Source organism: Fundulus heteroclitus, chromosome 4 (assembly GCF_011125445.2).
Source record: "Fundulus heteroclitus isolate FHET01 chromosome 4, MU-UCD_Fhet_4.1, whole genome shotgun sequence".
Lineage (NCBI taxonomy): Eukaryota > Metazoa > Chordata > Actinopteri > Cyprinodontiformes > Fundulidae > Fundulus > Fundulus heteroclitus.
The window spans coordinates 13,895,115-13,913,745 of record NC_046364.1 but is presented as its reverse complement, the minus strand read 5'-3'; the positions used below and the strand labels follow the sequence as shown (position 1 = coordinate 13,913,745).

At 44.6% G+C, this 18,631-nt stretch overlaps 1 protein-coding gene across 1 annotated transcript in view; it reads right to left on the bottom strand.

The window, feature by feature from the left end:
• Positions 1-25: 25 nt before the first annotated feature.
• Positions 26-18,631, bottom strand: part of LOC105934433 (protein TANC1) — a 50,510-nt gene continuing 31,904 nt past the window's right edge. The window contains exons 13-28 of the mRNA XM_036136085.1: positions 14,521-14,721; positions 14,222-14,325; positions 14,030-14,138; positions 12,746-12,860; positions 12,385-12,629; positions 11,660-11,869; positions 11,373-11,454; positions 7,420-7,553; positions 6,182-6,305; positions 5,913-6,088; positions 5,408-5,540; positions 5,116-5,145; positions 4,939-5,030; positions 4,714-4,860; positions 2,283-2,383; positions 26-2,142 (exon numbers count right to left, since the gene is read on the bottom strand). Of these exons, the coding sequence (XP_035991978.1) occupies positions 813-2,142; positions 2,283-2,383; positions 4,714-4,860; positions 4,939-5,030; positions 5,116-5,145; positions 5,408-5,540; positions 5,913-6,088; positions 6,182-6,305; positions 7,420-7,553; positions 11,373-11,454; positions 11,660-11,869; positions 12,385-12,629; positions 12,746-12,860; positions 14,030-14,138; positions 14,222-14,325; positions 14,521-14,721 (3,333 nt within the window). The 3' untranslated portion in view covers positions 26-812. The remainder of the gene's footprint in view (positions 2,143-2,282; positions 2,384-4,713; positions 4,861-4,938; positions 5,031-5,115; positions 5,146-5,407; positions 5,541-5,912; positions 6,089-6,181; positions 6,306-7,419; positions 7,554-11,372; positions 11,455-11,659; positions 11,870-12,384; positions 12,630-12,745; positions 12,861-14,029; positions 14,139-14,221; positions 14,326-14,520; positions 14,722-18,631) is intronic.

Below are 18,631 nucleotides of genomic sequence, written 5' to 3'. Positions count from 1 at the left end.
AATACAGTCGTTCATTAACATTTTCTTTTTATTATACCACAATTATAATGTGGCGACATTGTGTATATTATATTATAACTCTGCAAAGGGTATATGAACAACTATGGACATAATGCAATGTAATAAGTCTCTTAAGGTTTAGCTGTCCTACATTCTGTAATTTCTTACTGTGCATCCTTTTTAAAACTCATAAACACGTCATCTAAATATGTTCTCTGCTATCCAAAAATAAAGAACAGACTATATACTGTAAATATCGGTGCGGTAATGTCCGGTCATGAGCGAGAGGCGTCCGACGACGTCGTTTACATTCCGTTTCTTATCAAATGTACCAAGAAAGAGACTCTTAAGTACACAAAGTAATCTCTGTTGGAGCCCGTAATGCTGTGACAGATAATCACCGACGAGGAAATATATTATCTCCAAAGATCATGTGCACCGTACAAATATAGATGTTTTTTTAAAAGACACTTGACAATAGAAATGGTCGTAACCTGCAGCTAACAGCGTGAGGTCTTGTTTATTCGTGCACAAAGCTTTCTCTGGCTTATTTATTTCAGATAACTCGCTAAAAGTTGAGACGGTGGACTCGCAGTTTCAGCTTCTCTACTTAAGGTATGTCTGGTCTCCATGAAACGAAATACGGTGGTCGTAAGCAAAAGCGTCGTAGCCTGAGTTCTGGTTCTAGATTGTATATGCAGTGCAGCAGCAGAAATCTACAAAACGGGCTCGGGGGAAGGGAGCTGCTCTCGGATCAGTCTCCTTTGCTACCGTATGAACCGCATAAGCATATCTGCGCTTTGACGAACTCCTCACACGTTGGACTCTATAAAGGAGCGCTTGGGTTTAATGGGAGCCATGTGCAGAGCAGGGTTGTCTCTGGTAAGGCTGGCCTGCCGGTGCCTGCCCTCAGGAAAGAGCAGCTGGGAGGACGCGGACCCTCGGCTCTCCCGCTGATGGGGACGCTCTCCAAACTCCCTGGCCGGCAGCTGCTCCTGGAACGAGGCGCGCTTGAACTCGTTGTTCAGCCCCTGGAACTCCATGACCGACATGCTGAAACTCTCCGCGCCTCCTCCCCCCGGACCTTGTCGGCTCATGCTGGAGCTCTGCTGGCTCTGGACCCGCACCGCCTTGTCCATGACCCCCATGAAGGGCCGGGGCTTCAGGTCGGGTTTGGCCTTGAAGCTGCCGCTGCTCTTGATGGGGCACGGGGCGTCTGGCCCCTGCTGCCTGCCTCCATCCGACAGGTTCCCGCTGGAGGCCTGACTGGAGCTGGAGCCCCTCGAGCCCGCCGTACCTCCGCCGTCCCGCCTCGCGTCCAGCCCGGACCCCAACGCAAGAGCGAGGCTGTCCAGGGGCCCGGAGTGGGCGGAGAGTCTGTCGGAGCCTCTGGAGAAGCTGGAGGAGCGCGGCTGGAACATCTGAAGAGCCCCGGGTGGCGAGGAGCTGTTGGGGGACAGGGGGTGGTAGTGCTCAGTGGGACTGTGGCGGGAGTGTTCGCTGGCTGACCCGATGTCGATTCCCGCCGGAGGTGCTGGCCTCAGCGAGGTGGAGATGTGCCTGCCGGGTAGAGGGCTGGAGGGGCCGCAGAGGGACATGGGCCTGACGGCGCCTCTGCTCCCCGACTGTAGAGAGTGGCAGTTGTGATGAGTCCTGCTGCTCTGGTTCTGCGCCTGTCTGTTCACGGCGTGAGCGGGCTCAGACATGTCCACAAACAGCTGGCTCTGAACGTATTCCTCCGGAGGGAAACACGGGGACTGATCCGGTAGACCAAACGCTGCACCCCCGGGGAGCGTCCTGTTTGGACCGTAGGGGTTCAGAGGCCAGAATTCTGGACTTTTCCCACAGTGGGGACCCACCTCGTCCCCTTCCTCCCTCTCCTCTTCCCTCTCTGGGTCCAGCTGCTCAGCCGGGATCTGCCTCTCCAGGCTTCCCTGTGAAAAGACGTCCGTTTCCTCCTCTGCGGGTTGGTGGTGGTGACCGTGAGGGTTCCGGCCGTAGGCCTGCGCCGCGTTGTTGCCGGCCATCTTCTGGAGATGTTTGCATTCCTCCTCGACGCGCGCCAGCAGGCGGCGGATCTCCCGGTTGGACGGGCAGAGTCGTGCCGCTTCATGGAGGTCCGCCAGCGCCGCGGCAAACTGCCTGGGGAGGACAGGGAGAGGGAACAAAGGCTTTTTAAAAAGTACGGAGCTCGCAGAGCCAAAGAAGGCGTGGCATTCGCCGATTCTCACATGAGTTGCTCTATTTTTACCCAATAACCAACATGACGCAGTGCGTTTTACCTGCTACTCCTCTTGGCTCGTGCTCTGGCGTAATACGCTTCATAGGACCTGGGTTTCAGCTCCAGAGCCTTAGTCGCAAACTCCTCGGCGATGCCGAAATCCTGTGTTGTCACAAAGAACCAACCCTTTAAAGTTAAGAGTCATGGGAAAATGTATTTTTCTCCCTACAGACTTTCTTGTTGCTTTTTCTTGTCACACTAAAATGTTAAAGATCACCAAACAAGACAAATGTAAACCTGAGAAAATGAAAGAACAATAAAAAAGCACTATTCCTGTGGTAATTACCAGTGTTGTAGTACTCGAGTCCGAGTCATTAGCTAAATTTAGAGACTCGTGACTTGACTTGGACTTGAGCACTGATGACTCGAACTTGGACTCGGACTCCTACATTCAGATCATTCTGACTCGGAAATTGAGAAAAAGACTCGACTTTTTTTATATCATTAGGCTATAGTTTTAATATGTCATTGGAATATTATTTGGTGTATGATTTTAATATCTAAATTATTAGTGCAATGTGGTGGAGTGTGGATTTTTTTCTTAGTTTAAAAACTTGTAGGCTATGCTTACTTTAGTGCGGAACTTGGACTCGACTTGGATCAATAGTGACTCGACTCGGACTTGACTCGGACTCGACTCTGATTTTTTTTTTTAATGACTTGGACTTGACTCAGACTTGAACACTGGAGACTCGAACCTGGACTCGGACTCGAGGCATAGTGACTTGACTACAACACTGGTATTTAATAACAAACTCCCTCTTAATGTTTATTCCACAACATCCTAATTAGATTGAATTGCACTCTTTGACTAGGCCACCCTAAAATATTAGCCTCCCCCCCCCCCAACCATTCAGAGGTGAGCTTGCTGGCGTGCTTTGGGTCATTCTCTCACATCATAACCCGGGTGCATTGAGCTGAAGGTGAGACGCCGATGCTCACAGATTCTCCTTCATGTTCATCAGGTGCAGAGCAGAATCCATTAATTATGGCAAGGCAGGCACTAACCATGGTACTAACACCTCCAACCTTCGTCTGCTATGTTAGTTTCATGCCGGATCGTACGGGAGGCACAAAAGTTCTACTTTCGTCTCTTGGCTAGACTGTTGTTTTTGGTCAGCGGTAGTTTTGTCCATCTTTATTTTATTGGCCCTAACTGGCTCAGTGCTTCACATGCTGCTCTGGGGTTCTGTTCTGCCTTCCTGGATGAATCGTCTATATGTTCTTTGAGTAACTTTGGTGGGCCATTTCACTTTTCAGTGACTCTTTTATAAAAAGTAAAAAATCTCATTGGTTCTTAAATATCTGTAGCAAGGGGCGTGACATTTGCCTTTTGACGTCTTTTAACCCAGCTTGTCAAAAAGGTTCTGTTCAAGTGATTTCTTGATGTCACAGGTCTGGCAGGGATCGGACCCTGTGCGCGGATCACGCTGTTAAGGGCAGTAATCCACGTTTTAACAAGGGGCACGCTCACGTTTTTGCAGTAACTTCGGGATTTAAGTGAAGCAGAAACAAAAGAAATACCGCAACGGCGCCAATAGTTTTCCACAACATTATCCGTGGAAGGAAAAGCTGCGAGTGTGTCGGTTCTGCAGTAGAAATGTGATGCTTTTCTCATGTGAAGTAGTTTGTTTTATGGCTCTGAAGACTGACGCCTGCTCCAGCTGCGATCGTTTTTATCGACCCGATGGAGAGCGCGTGAAAACGGGCCGAGAGCCGCTTGCTGTTTTTTTTTTTCCTGCAGGTTTTCGCTGCTCGTCTCATCACTCCCAGGTGAATATTTAATGACGCCGACACAATGCGAATTTGTCCTTGAGAAAGAGGTCGGAGCGGCGGCGCTGCTGAATGTTTAATGACGGCATCGTGTCCGCTCTCCCCTGTCGCCTCTCAAAGCAAAACATCCAGTTCTAATAACGGGGATTGGGCCGGCCCGCTGCAGATTAACGGCCCTGTGGAAAAGCAAAGAGAGAAAGAGAGAGAGCGAGCACTCCTGTCGGCCGGAGAGAGTGACCTTATCACATCACATTATCCGCTCCATTATTCATCGGCCGCAGTGACCCTAAGGATGGCATTTTTACACAGTCTGTTAGGACGTCTGTCATTGCCAGGGTGGTTTCTAAACCTGGCTGCAGGCCACGCACATCCGTCTCCACACTAACAGCACGCACATTATGCTTCCACCTGCTTCCGGGTCTTTCTGTCTGTTTATTGTACCAGAGACACATCAAATTGGGTCCAAAAAAAACAAAGGGACAATATTTCTGCCTGGTGCCACGCTAGTGCTGACAGTATTTTATTTATTTTTTTATGTTTAGAGAGATAAATTATAGATCTTAGTGTAGTGTGGGCCTCATCTGGTCAGCCCGTCCCTTCCCTCATCGTCTAATAAACCTGCTGGTGTTAAATAGTGCATGAGTGATGCAGCTCCTTACGTTGCTTTTTCTGCGGCAGCGCGACAGGTTCAGATAGAGGGAGACTCGCAGGTCTTTCAGCCCTTTCAGCTCGTCTCCCTGCCCCTCGCGAGGCAGCTTCCTCAGGGCGTACTGGTAGCGCTGGCCGGCCTCCTTCATGCGTCCCTTCTGGGAAACACACAAAGCGCACCGGTCGGCATCAGTTTGCATTTCCGGCGAGTCGTCACAACAAGCGGCCTCCGTTACCTTGTAGAGTATGTTCCCTTCCTCCATCAGCTTCTGCAGCAGGATGAGGAGGATGTCAGGTTTGGAGGAAGCCATAGCCCACGTAGCGTGACCTAATGGAGGTGGACAAACATTTGTCTTCATATGAGCTGGCTCCCCTCGTGGCGTTTACTCGGGTGGGTTTAATAAATCATGTACCTGATCGATCGTGCGGGGCGGTTTTGTAGCCTGTTGGTTTGCCGAGGAGGATCGAAGAAGGGAGGCAAGAAGGAAAATGGAGTAGATCAGATGAAAACGGAGCAATGAGCTGCGGTGAAGTGCTTCAAATCTAAAGCATCTATTGATCGGTGCATGGCAGGTGCAGAGATGAAAATACCCTCAGCTTTAGGAGCTGATTCGGTTTTATGTTTACTTTGATTGGTGGCGTGTTTTCACCAACCCGATTTTAGCCTTGAATATTTAGGACTGCAAAATTCCTTGATGCTCTTACTTGTTTTGGATCCCTTCTTAAGCAGCGAAGCCACCAGAGCCGGATTCTGGCAGCCCGCCGGTCGATCTGAACCTCTGGTGCCGCTGTTGTCCGGCCGCTCCAGCACCGCTCCGTGCTCCACCAGGCTGTGCACCTGAAAACACATTCACATTCCGGCTCAGCATCTCCGCCATCTCAGTCATCTCGTTGATTGCGTCCTGCCCTCTGTGCTGCGCTCACAGGCATCGCCGACAATAGGGCTCAGCTCGTTCATTTCCCCCGATTCTTGAAAAAATGCTAATCATCATAAAAGTTTTGATTGTCCTCCCGGTGATCAAGAGGCTCGGTGTGGAGCCTCGCGGCTCCGCGTGACGCGTGATTGAACCGCGCAAACGATTTAATTATGATTCCAGTCAAACAACAATTATGTTTTGCCACTGATTGTCATCAGGCTCCCAGCAAGGCCACGGGGATCTTAATTAATATTTTTCCTTTCTAAAGCCAACTATTTCTACACAGAACCCACCGTGTCCGCATCCCCGTTGAGGGCGGCTAGGTCCAGCGGGGTTCTTCCCTGCCTGTCCGCCTGGTTCAGATCTGCGCCCGCCTCCACCAGCAGCTGCACCGCGCCCTTCTGGCCCTTCATGCAGGCCCAGCTCAGCGCCGTCAGCCCCTCCTGGTCAGCGGAGGACGGAGAGGCACCTGCCGCCAGCACGCGATAGAAACGTTCGTCTTTAGCGCGTCGACGTACAGCCAAAGGTAATTCTGGGAAAGCAGGGCGGGGCGCGCTCTCACCCATCGACAGCAGGAGCTCAGCAGTGGCCACGTATCCCTCAGAGGCGGCCAACATCAGCGCGGTGCGACCCTGTTTGTCGCTGACATTGATATCTGCACCTTTCTTTAGAAGCAGCTCCGTGACCTGGGGGGCAAACCAACAAGACGGTTGAATATAAACAAGGTTCCTACCCCCTTTTTCCCCCACTTTTCCTAGTCTCAAATTTCTCCGGTGTATTTTTTTTTCTTAAATCTTATATATAACTATTTGCCATAACTTTACAGCAGACTATTTGCAGTGGCGTACTATGTATGCTACATTCCACAAGAAACGTTAAAGATAAACAAAGTGTGACTGCAGGGAACACAGAAACATCTCCCTCTTTTCAAATGTGTTGTAATTCAACACAATCTCCTTTTCGAATAAAGTAAAAAGGGTTTGGCTTGGTTAGGCTGAGGCAGTTTATGTAACACATTAGACATGCTTCACAGCTTTTTTTTTTTAAAGTCAGTAAGCTGTTTTTTTTTCCCCCCAATGCAACTCTGATTTAGAAACAGCTGCCATGCAAGGGGCAACTTTGGGGTTTTCAAACCTGTCCAAAGATATTACACTGCAAAAACAGATCTAAAAATAAGTATAATGTCCTTTAAGTTAGTGTATTTATCCTTGATTTGAGCTGGTAAATAATATTATTTGCCAATGGAATGAGTATTTTGACCCCAAAAATAAGATAATTAGACATCCTGCACTTGAAATAAGATGATGGAGATGAATCGTTCCTATTTTAAATACAAAATTCTTATTCCATTGGCAAATCATCTTATTTACCTGCTCAAATCAAGGGCAATTACACAAATTCTAAGAACATTTTACTTATTTCTAGTTCCGTTTTTGCAGTGTACAGCAGCTGGAGGGGCCATGAATTTAGCTTTAAAACCTAGGACTCCCTTTAACCTGAGAGACGGTCACTCCTAAAACATGCATGTTAATCCATATGAACATACATGCTATATGGTTTCTAGACAACAACTAAGAACCAGATGGCTAAACCTAAGATTTAACGGATATATCTATTTTTAGACATCAAAACAGAAAATCTGTTGTCCTTTGGAGCTGAAAAAAAAACTATCTTTTCCCACATTAAATGCTATATTTCCTCCCTTATCCAGACATTGTGGCCAGCACAAGCAGATTCTAAACTTGTTCTGACTAAACACTGACGCAGGTGCAGGAGGTCCTGCAGAAGCCCTCCCCTCACCTGTGTGTGGCCGTGCTTGGCGGCACTAAGCAGTGGAACCATTCCTCTGCGGTTCGGTACCTCCAGCTCTGCCCCGTGCTCCAGCAGGAAGGCACACATCTCCAACCGCCCTCTCCCCGCTGCCGCGCTCAGCACTGATGGAGGGTTGGCAGAGAGATCAAACGGTGAGAAGTAAGGGATGGAGATGACACAGGAGAGAAGAAGAAGAGGTATCACTTAGACACAAAAAAGGAAAACGGCTTTTCATGTTATGATCATCCAAATATGCTGTAGTTCTGGTAAGAGGTAGAAATCCACCAATTAAGACCATGAATATCATATTGCTTTTGTGCTTTCAAAGATTTACGCTAGTTGTTCAACAAAAAATAGAATAAGTTTGAGTTTATAGTAGGTTTTCTCTCATCCACAATTGGTTAAGATTATACATTATTTATATACATTATTATATATATATATATATATATATATATATATATATATATATATATATATATATATATATATATATATATATATATATATATACTACCGTTTAAAAGTTTGGGGTCACACTGAAATGTCCTTATTTTTGAAGGAAAAGCACTGTACTTTTCAATGAAGATAACTTTAAACTAGTCTTAAGTTTAAAGAAATACACTCTATACATTGCTAATGTGGTAAATGACTATTCTAGCTGCAAATGTCTGGTTCTTGGTGCAATATCTACATAGCTGTATAGAGGCCCATTTCCAGCAACTATCACTCCAGTGTTCTAATGGTACAATGTGTTTGCTCATTGGCTCAGAAGGCTAATTGATGATTAGAAAACCCTTGTGCAATCATGTTCACACATCTGAAAACAGTTTAGCTCGTTACAGAAGCTACAAACCTGACCTTCGTTTGAGCATATTGAGTTTCTGGAGCATCACATTTGTGGGGTCAATTAAACGCTAAAAATGGCCAGAAAAAGAAAACTTCCATCTGAAACTCGACAGTCTATTCTTGTTCTTAGAAACGAAGGCTATTCCATGCGAGAAATTGCTAAGAAATTGAAGATTTCCAACAACGGTGTGTACTACTCCCTTCAGAGGACAGCGCAAACAGGCTCTAACCAGAGTAGAAAAAGAAGTGGGAGGCCGCGTTGAACAACTGAGCAAGAAGATAAGTACATTAGAGTCTCTAGTTTGAGAAACAGATGCCTCACAAGTCCCCAACTGGCATCTTCATTCAATAGTACCCGCAAATCAGCAGTGTCAACATCTACAGTGAAGAGGCGGCTGCGGGATTCTGGGCTTCAGGGCAGAGTGGCAAAGAAAAAGCCATATCTGAGACTGGCCAATAAAAGAAAAAGATTAAGATGGGCAAAAGAACACAGACATTGGACAGAGGAAGACTGGAAAAAAGTGTTGTGGACGGATGAATCACAAGGGTTCTTCTTTGGATCACAAAGAATAACCCTTGTGAGACGCAGAACAAATGAAAAGATGCTGGAAGAATGCCTGACGCCATCTGTTAAGCATGGTGGAGGTAATGTGATGGTCTGGGGTTGCTTTGGTGCTGTTAAGGTGGGAGATTTGTACAGAGTAAAAGGGATTCTGAACAAGGAAGGCTATCACTCCATTTTACAACGCCATGCCATACCCAGTGGACAGCGCTTGGTTGGAGCCAATTTCATCCTACAACAGGACAATAACCCTAAACACACCTCCAAATTGTGCAAGAACTATTTAGAGCAGAAGCAGGCAGCTAGTATTCTATTGGTAATGGAGTGGCCAGCGCAGTCACCAGATCTGAACCCCATTGAGCTGTTGTGGGAGCAGCTTGACCGTATGGTAAGCAAGAAGTGCCCATCCAACCAATCCAACTTGTGGGAGCTGCTTCTGGAAGCGTGGGGCGCAATTTCTCCAGATTACCTCAACAAATTAACAGCTAGAATGCCAAAGGTCTGCAATGCTGTAATTGCTGCAAATTGAGGATTCTTTGATGAATGCAAAGTTTGATGTAAAAAAAAATCTTATTTCAAATACAAATCATTATTTCTAACCTTGTCAATGTCTTGACTCTATTTTCTATTCATTTCACAACGTATGGCGGTGAATATGTGTGACTTTTCATGGAAAACAGAAAATTGTTTGGATGAACCCAAACTTTTGAACGGTAGTGTAGATATATATCCATCACCAATTCTGTTTTAATGTCTGTTCTTGGCTCCTTGTCATTTGTAATGAGCTAAATTGGGGCCAATAGGTTTGTTCAAAAAAAAATTTCTGTAACTACAAAAAAAAAGTTAACTAAAAAATAATTTGGAATATGGAAAAAGAAAATTTGAAAAAGGAAAATGTCTTTGTAACTGAAAAGAATTGCTAAAAAAAAATACTACTTTTTGGATTCAGGTTTTAAGAACCAGCAGACTGACTGCAGCATCGGCGGTATATAAGCCCCTTGTCTCAAACCGACACCTTGAAGATTAACTTTGTAGTCCGATCAGAAAAAAAATGAAGGTGTTTGGCAGCAAAGGCAAGAAAGAGGTTTGGAGGGGTCATGGAAAGACATTACGATATAACAACATACCACCAACTTCCAAGCATGGTGGTGGCAGAATCATGCTGTGGAGCTGATTTGCTCTCTGTGTTATCGGTCATTGCACATGGTGGATTAAATGTGTAAGCAAGTAAAAAATAACTTTATTTACTATATAGCACATTTGAAGGTATAGCATTTTAGAAAAGTGCTTCACAAGAGCTAGGAAATGCATACAGATCAGGAAGGACTGCTATTCCTAACTTCTTCAACTTCCTCTGGGAGTTTTTGAGCACAGCTGGTTGTTTCCAAAAGGGCAATGATCCAAAACACCCATCTGAGCTCTGAGCTCACCCAAGCATTTTAAATGAACTCTAGCATTTCTGAGAAGAACTGTGTTCAAAATTTCTAACAAGAAAGTATCTAAAGTTCTAACCAAAACTGGAGCTTTCTTAAAAAGTTCCTGAGATTAACTTTTTTTTAAGTAAATCTCTGGAAGTCTTGCATCCCCCTTAACCAGCTGGCATTATTGTGACAAAGACTGGTTCCTTTTTTTTTTTTTGTTATTGGCCTTGCAGCTAATTGAGCAGCTTGCGATAAAGGTGAGGCGTTGATGCATGCAGCTTGCGATAAAGGTGAGGCGTTGATGCATTTAACCCTACAGGAAATGATTTATATTTCATGCGTCCACATGCCTCAGAGGCCAGTCAATTACACAGCATAATGCTGCCCTTAATGAGAAGCCATTGTCACAAGGGACAATGGATGAACACGGGCTCAGTCTTTGCTTTAAATAGCTCGGATTTAACTGCACACAAGTGAAAATGTTCTCATAAAAACAACAACATTCGATAAGTGCTCTCTGGGCTCTGCTGTCTTGGGTAATCTAGAGAACCCAGGACGCCTGGTTCTGTAATAAGACTTGAGCCTGACCATGTTACCTGCGCTAATGGCCTGTAACCCAATGATGCTGAGATTTCATATATAGATACATATATACATGATTTACAAGGCTTTTTCATGCACCCACAGTTTCGATCTCAGGACTGCAGGGGACTTTTTAATGCGATTACACCGCAATGATGCAGTAAGCACAGACGCAGGCTTCATCCAACAAATGGCCCTCACGGAAATCTGCATCCGGCATGGAGGTGAAAGTGTCACAATTGAATAACAGCTGCTTTTCGGATCCTGTAAAAATCCTTCTCCGCGCTTTTATTTCAGTCAAAATAAGGCCATTTGATATCAGCCAGGGCAAAACTGATTTATAAAACTAGGAGAGGGGCATGTGGATGCGCGGTGTTTTTTTTCTGGTTTTCTTACAAATTTACTGCAAAGAGCTAGGATGAGCCTGACATGTACGAGGCGAGCCCTTGAGCGTGACTCCAGAACCACACCGACGGACCAGAATAGGTGAGAAAGCTAAATCTCTGTGACTGATAGAAGAAATGCACCCGTTTCTCCCCAGAGTGAGTCGTGAGCGTCCATCTGCACTGCCAGCTGTTCATCTTTCAAGTCCAGAAAGCTTTTCACCACCTGCAGAAAAAAAAAGAAAATAACACAATTTGACAGTCTTCCATCGCCGCCACGCTGGGTTGAAAACAGACCAAAGCACCAGCGGAGCTCGAACAAGAGAAAATAACCAGCTTCGAAGACAATCTTCCGCACCGTGATCCACATACAGATGAATTTCATCAGCGTTTTTTGTTTTTTTATTGTTTTTTTTAAATCTGCGTCGTACCTGCATGTGTCCCACGCTGGCTGCGGCCGTGACCGCCTGCTGGGCCGCCTGTGTTTTCCCGGTCGCGGTGTCGTTGCCGTTGGGCTGCTGTGGATCGGCGGGGAGATCTGCTCCCCAGTCCTGGCCCAGCAAGGTGCCGATGATTTCTGCGTGGCCCTTCAGCCCAGCATGGACCAGTGCACACTGGCCACTCTTATCAGCAAGCCCCACCTGGCACAGGGAGGAACACAGAAGGACTCTCAACCCCCTTTTCCTCACTGCAAAAACGGAGCTAAAAATAAGTCAAATTGTCTTGGAATTAGTGCATTTATCCTTGATTTGAGCGGCTAAATAAGATTATCTGCCAATGGAATGAGTATTTTGACCCCTAAAGTAAGATAATTAGATATACTGCACCTGAAATAAGATGATGGAGATGAGTTGTTCCTATTTTAAGTGCAAAAAAATCTCATTCCATTGGCAAATCATCTTATTTACCTGCTCAAATCAAGGACAAATACACTAATTTCAAGAATATTTGACTTATTTTTAGTTTTGTTTTTGCAGTGCTGGCTGGAGCTTGCAATCCACTGGCCTAGATAGGCATCCCCCCGTTTTCTGTCATCTCCCTACCAGAATAGATCGCCAAAACTGTGCTGACTGTAAAACCGGAGCGGTCCGGACATTTAAGAGCGGGCATTTAATCGGGATTTCTCCGCAGGACGATCAACAGAGACGACACTGACCTTGGCTCCCTTCTTGCAGAGCAGGCTCACGATGTCGGCGTGTCCGGCTGCAGCCGCCAGACAGAGGGGCGTCATGCCGCTGCCGGTGGTGCCGTCCACAGGAGCGCCCATTTCAAGCAGCAACGCTACCATCTCCACGTGGCCCAGGTGGGCATGGACGGCCAGGATGGGGGCGTGTCCTATCACCTCCGTACACCAGGTCACACATGCCCCACCGAGCATCAGCAAACGGCTTACCTGCAAAGTAATAATAATAAAAAAAGGAGCAAAAACAAAAAAAATCCCTGACATTAAAAAAAATATATTTCCGTGTGGATACGTTTGGTTGATGGATAGCCTTGCCGTGTGTCACCTTGATGTTAGGGGGTGTACAGGTTCCTCAGGGAGCCCAGAGCAGCTGACAGACTATCTGTGCTGCAGTTCACCCACATGGCCTGGAGAACGCTGGAGGACACGCCGGTCTTCTTACTCAGACCCTGTGTGAGGAGAACCAGACGCAGAGTCAGACAACACCTGCGCAGATCTGCACGGCACAATCCGGATCGCTGTTCACGGCGCGTCAACCGCTCACACACACACACACACACACACACACACACACACACACACACACACACACACACACACACACACACACACACACACACACACACACACACACACACACACAGAGAACAATACTAAGTCTGGCTGTTTACCTACATGACTTATCTTCATATGTGTGCTTGATGTCAAAAGGATAGTTCATTTAATTTTTTTTAAATGTGGTTGTGTGGAGGTATCGTGAGTATTCAGTGTCTTCCTTGGAGTAGATGCTGGTCAAAGTGAGCTGATTTTGTAGGATAAAGGGGAAGTTTACACAGGGGAGTTTAAAACAACTCAATGTTATATCACTGCTTCTTACACACCGGGACTTATGCATGAAGCAGTCGTTTACAGGTTCAATAACTGTGTGCACACAGTTAGTAAAGAAGCACCGATATTTAAACAACGTGATACATAAACTCACACTAGCTGTGTTTCCATAAACGCTTCTTTTACGCGTATTTTTGAAAGTATCACATTAGAAAAGGTGGATGTAAGAGGTAAAAAAAAAGGTGGCGTAAAAATCTTTGCAAAAAGATTTTTACGCTCGCTTGAGGTGGTTTTTGGATTTTGCGAAAAAGAGTTAACGAGCAACACGGGAGATGGAAACATGGAAGGTGAAAGTGTCCTTAAACCTCTCCTTCCTGTTTATTGCAGCCATGCAATAAACATTTTTTGCAGCCTGGTTAAATTCGCTCCAACCCAGTAGATGGAAATATCTATAATTTGCATTTTCTTTTGTATCAAAATATGAAGACTTTGCTCAAGATTTGCATGAAAATTGGATGGATATAAGACTACTGCTGCTCTTGTTTATTCTGGGTAGTTTTAGAGGCTTATTTGCAACTAAATGCGCCCTGCTGTGAATCACAGTTAGCTTGATTTCTCTACGAGATAAATCTCTGATGCCCCAATCTGGCATCACTCTGACCATTGTGTACTACACAGACTCCTTATCAGCCCACTAAACCGTCCCTCCTAAAAACAGTCTAAGGACCAGAGTAAGTGTGTCCAGTAATAGCCTCAAAGGTAACCACAAAGTGCTGAGATGTGTCGTTACTTTGAATATGTGGGCTTTGAGGATGTGGTGTCCCAGTTCCATCGTCTGCTGACGGTTCAGCTTTCCCTCCTGCCTGGAGAACATGAAGGCCAGGAGTGCATGGCCGCTCCTGTGGATGCACACATGTGACGGTTTGATCATTTCGCTCCTCAAACAACCACAGCTGAAGTGTTATAAGGATTTTACACTCACCTAGGGTCACACAGGAAGTCCGTGCTTTCACCGTCAGCTCTCCAAACCAACCACTCTCTGAAGGAGGGATGACACAGCATCCGAGTACCGTCCCTCCGTCTAACCTTCAATCACAGAACAACAATATTTAGAAACACTTGTAATTATACAGGATTCTATGATCAAGTATTATCCTCCTATAATCCTCAATGTTAAAAACCCTCCAAATTACAAGATTTAAGTCGCTAAACGCCACATTCAGTCCAGACGAAGGCTGAATCATTCTAGATTCTTCCATGAAGTAACATCAGGGGTCTTACCATGAACCCAGCCAGGCTGTCTAATCTCTGCTGGAAGTCGTTCCACTCCAGCTCCCCCTTCACACTGCCTGCGTTCAGTGCCCTGAACATTTGCTCATCAGTCAGTGGGTGCAGAGACGCCAGCGCCACATTTAGCACCGGAAGGACCTGCTCAAAGACGTCCTTATCCGGAAAGCTCACACGACACATCAGCAGGTACACCTAAAAGACAACGCCAGTGATTGAGGCTGGGATCGATTTTAGATTCCAAAACATTTGAAGTTTTAAGTCGATGTGATTCCAGCCGTTTACCTCACAACTATTGCTGCCCATTACTGTCTGACTGTTTTTGGACTGATGCAGGAAGATTCTGCTGGTGGAAGCGATAACGCTTGTGCATAGTGCTGCGTTTGATTTGAAAACTCTTACATGTCAGATGTTTGTCTCATATGGGTTCATTGTAAACACTAATTAGATCATCTGGACCAAGGAAAGCATCTGCTGCGAGAGGGAAACAACAGAAGCTCGTCAGCATGCTGGCCTCCATTTTACCCCAAAGATCTGAGCTGCTTTGTCTTTTTCAGCGATCTGGTTTCTTGGATCTGTGGATTATTATTTTTTTTCATGGCTAAGTCAGATTGGGACATTTATAAACATTAAAGAACCACAGAAAGAAACGTTTAGAGGAATTTCTATATTGTATGGCTAGTCAAGCAAAATTAATTAATCTCATTAAAGCATAGAAACATATTGGGCATCCGGTCAATTTAGTAAAGATTAACAGTGATCGATTTCCCTCCACATGTATTTACGTTACAAATTGACTCTAAAACCCATTTGCACATGGGTTCCTGTTGTTTTATTTCCAGTGTGAAATTATAATATAATAGGTCCATAAATATTCACACCCTCTGCGTTGATGCTTATCCTTGAGATTTTCCTGTGACTAAATTCAGCTGATAAAAAAAGAATCTTTCATGGAACACGCCGTCAGCCGAGTATCAGCGCAGAAACCACGCAGCGAATTTAAAGAAACAGTGCGTGCAGCTCCGTAACTGCACCGTGTGCAGGAACAAATCTGGGAAAGGCTAAAAATGCCATTTGGGCTAAATTGGATGTCACAAAAGTCCCTGTGGTCTCCATTATTTGCCAAGTAAGTAGAGAAGAAGGTTTGTAGTCAGAGAGGTGATCAAGAATGCAGTGGTCACTGAGGCTGAGCTACAGGGTTCACTGTGGAGATAAGAGGAACCAACCAGAAGCCCAACCTCTGATAGCTATTCAGGTTACAGTAGAGCAGCCCGCTTGGATTTTGCAACAACACACTTTGCAGGATGTCAGACCAAGAGAAACAAAGATTTCAAAACCAGAATAGAACTTTTTGGAATATATCAGAAGCATCATGTACGAAGAAAAATAAGCACTGCTCATTGCCCGGCTAACCCTGATGAGGACGTTGTTCTGCGGCAGAAACTGGGCCACTAGCTCCGCAGAGCAGGGGTTGGACACGCTCAAGGGCCGGTGTCCTGTTTCAGACGTGGTCCTGCTGCAGCAAGGCTGATTCAAACGGAGAAATGATGCCAGCAAGTTGTACAGGAGTCTGCTGTAGAGCCATTAGATTCAGATGTGTTGGACCAGGGAGGCCTCTCCAACAGTGGTGTCCAAGATTTTAACCATAGGGGGCCAAAACACTTTCTCTTAAAAAAAAAACAAAAAAACAAAACTATTTTATTGTGAAATTGTTTGTTTTTAACTGATGAACAATAGACTAAAGAAACAATATTTTGATCAAACTACAACAAAGTGGTCTGATGTCTTTAGGAAAGGGACCCGTGTTGAGCTGAAACACATAAAGGATTTTGGGAGTTTTCTGTTTAAAAGGCAACAACAACAACAACAAAAAAAAAAAAAAACAGGATCCAATGCCCGTAAAGTTTAGTTTTCTATTCTTTTCGTCCAGAAAGCTTTTGTGTATTTTCGACATCAAGTTCAACAATTCTCGCTTATTCAAAGATTAATTGTTTCTTTTGTACCTCATGCTTTTAATTCTGAGCAGATTTTAATTTCTCTGGATCTATCTCGGAAGACTTTACGTCAAATAAACTTTAGCGTTACACACATTTTTTTTACACTGCATCTGTATCAACCAACCAATGAACTGACTTATTTACCAGCATCCACATAAAGTCCTTCAGAGGTCCTCAAATGGCCCCAGGACTGCACTTTGGACGCCCCATGCGAGCCTTTAAGGGTGGACACTAGAGGGAAATTTGTGGATATTCTTCAAAAAAAACTTGCTCCAGAATGATCTGGACCTCAGACTAAGAAGACGATACATCATCCAGCCACACAATGACCCAAAGTACACAGCTAAGATAAAAACATCTGGGTCCAGGAGCAGTCTTTGGATGTTGAGGAACCAGCAGGTCTTGATTTAAATCCAGTTGAACGTCTCTGAAAATACCTAAAAATTACGTCTAGAGCTGCTGCCCGTTCACTCTGACTGAGCTCGAGAGGATCTGCAGAGAAGAAGGACAGAAGATACCCAAAGCCAGGTGTGCCAGGCTTGTAGAGACAAACCCAAAGTTACCCGAGGCTGAGCTTGATGCTAACAGTGCAAGGCAAAGGCTGTAACTTTTGCTTGTTCATACTTGGTTGATGGATAGCCATTTTAAATGAATTACTCTGTTTTCGTGGGGTACTGTGCAAAATGTTCTGAGAAGAACAATGATTTTAACATACTTTGAGAAAAGGCTGTAACAAGAAATATTGGAAAAGTGCGGAGATGTGAAAACTTTCTGGATGCATTCCTTTAGCCCTGAACGTTACCATAATACGGTGAATTTGCTGCGGGTTTGCAGCAAATTCTAAAGCATAGTTCATGTTTTGAATCTTAAAGAATTTTCCCACACATTTTAGTTTATATCTTTACAATATTGCAGTTTTAACCAAAAAGATGCACCGATCAGGTGCCACCACAGACAATGGCAGTTCCCAGTTTTCCTTGAGGACCGCAAATTAAATTTTGCCCAGTTATGTTTTTCTTTCTGAGACCGATAACAAGAAATCTTTTTCATGAGCTTTGCTTAATTCATCAGTTAAATATAGCAGATCCAGCTAAAACAAAGCACAAAACACGATGCAGGCTCCTTGATAAGGGTTGTGAAAATGAAAGGATATAAAAGAAATCCCTATTTAGGCATCTAACTTTATATCCCTGTCCTTTATCAATTAATTTTTACCAAACTTAGAACAAAAATACATAAAACAACATGCTGTTGATATAAACAGGCAAAAAACAAAAGCATTTTTTTGGCGCATTACTAGTTTTAACACTATGCGAATAAACACAAATCCATTTTGTTTGTTTAGCTGTAGGAAAAGTGACCATATCGATTGTTACAAAGATGCGTTTGACTTTTAGATTAAACGAGACATGATTTCCTCCAGTCATGCACACACATTCATTTATAAAAGCTGCTCTCTGAAAAACTATTATTTTGGACTGTGCTAAATACATATTTATGATAAAAGACAATTGTCCAGCGTTAATTAGTCATTGTAGCTGAAATGCATCAGAGAGCGAGAGAGAGATTAATCTCATATGGTGGTGCCAATAACTCTGCGCGGCATATTTGTTCAGCAGGACGTTAAAAGTGCCTGAGAGGTTATGAGTTGAGGCGCCACGTTGACAGCATGTAATTATGCTTATGGATCTCAGGAGAATGCAAACATCTTTACAAAGTAGACGTCCACAAAGCTTTTAATTTTAGACCTAATTTGCCGCAATTATAGCCTTGACAGCTATGGACACTGGATGAATTAGAAGGATTTCCACCTCGTTTAGACGAAAATCTCCACTGACTTTTTATTCTAGCGGTTCAAGAGGCCGATCAACACATAAATAACCCACTGCTCTTTTCCATATTCATCACGCAATCAGCAAATCCTAATCTTTTTTTTTAAGCCTATATACGAGCACAACGGCACATTAGCTGATGTCCCGATTTCTCCACACACTCTTGATTGTGTTGCATCACAATGCCTTTCTGTTTACCTTTGTTGCAGTTTGCTCTCTCTGGCATTCTGTGTAAAGTTGTTGATTCTGTCACGTTATCTTTAACAATCAGAGCAG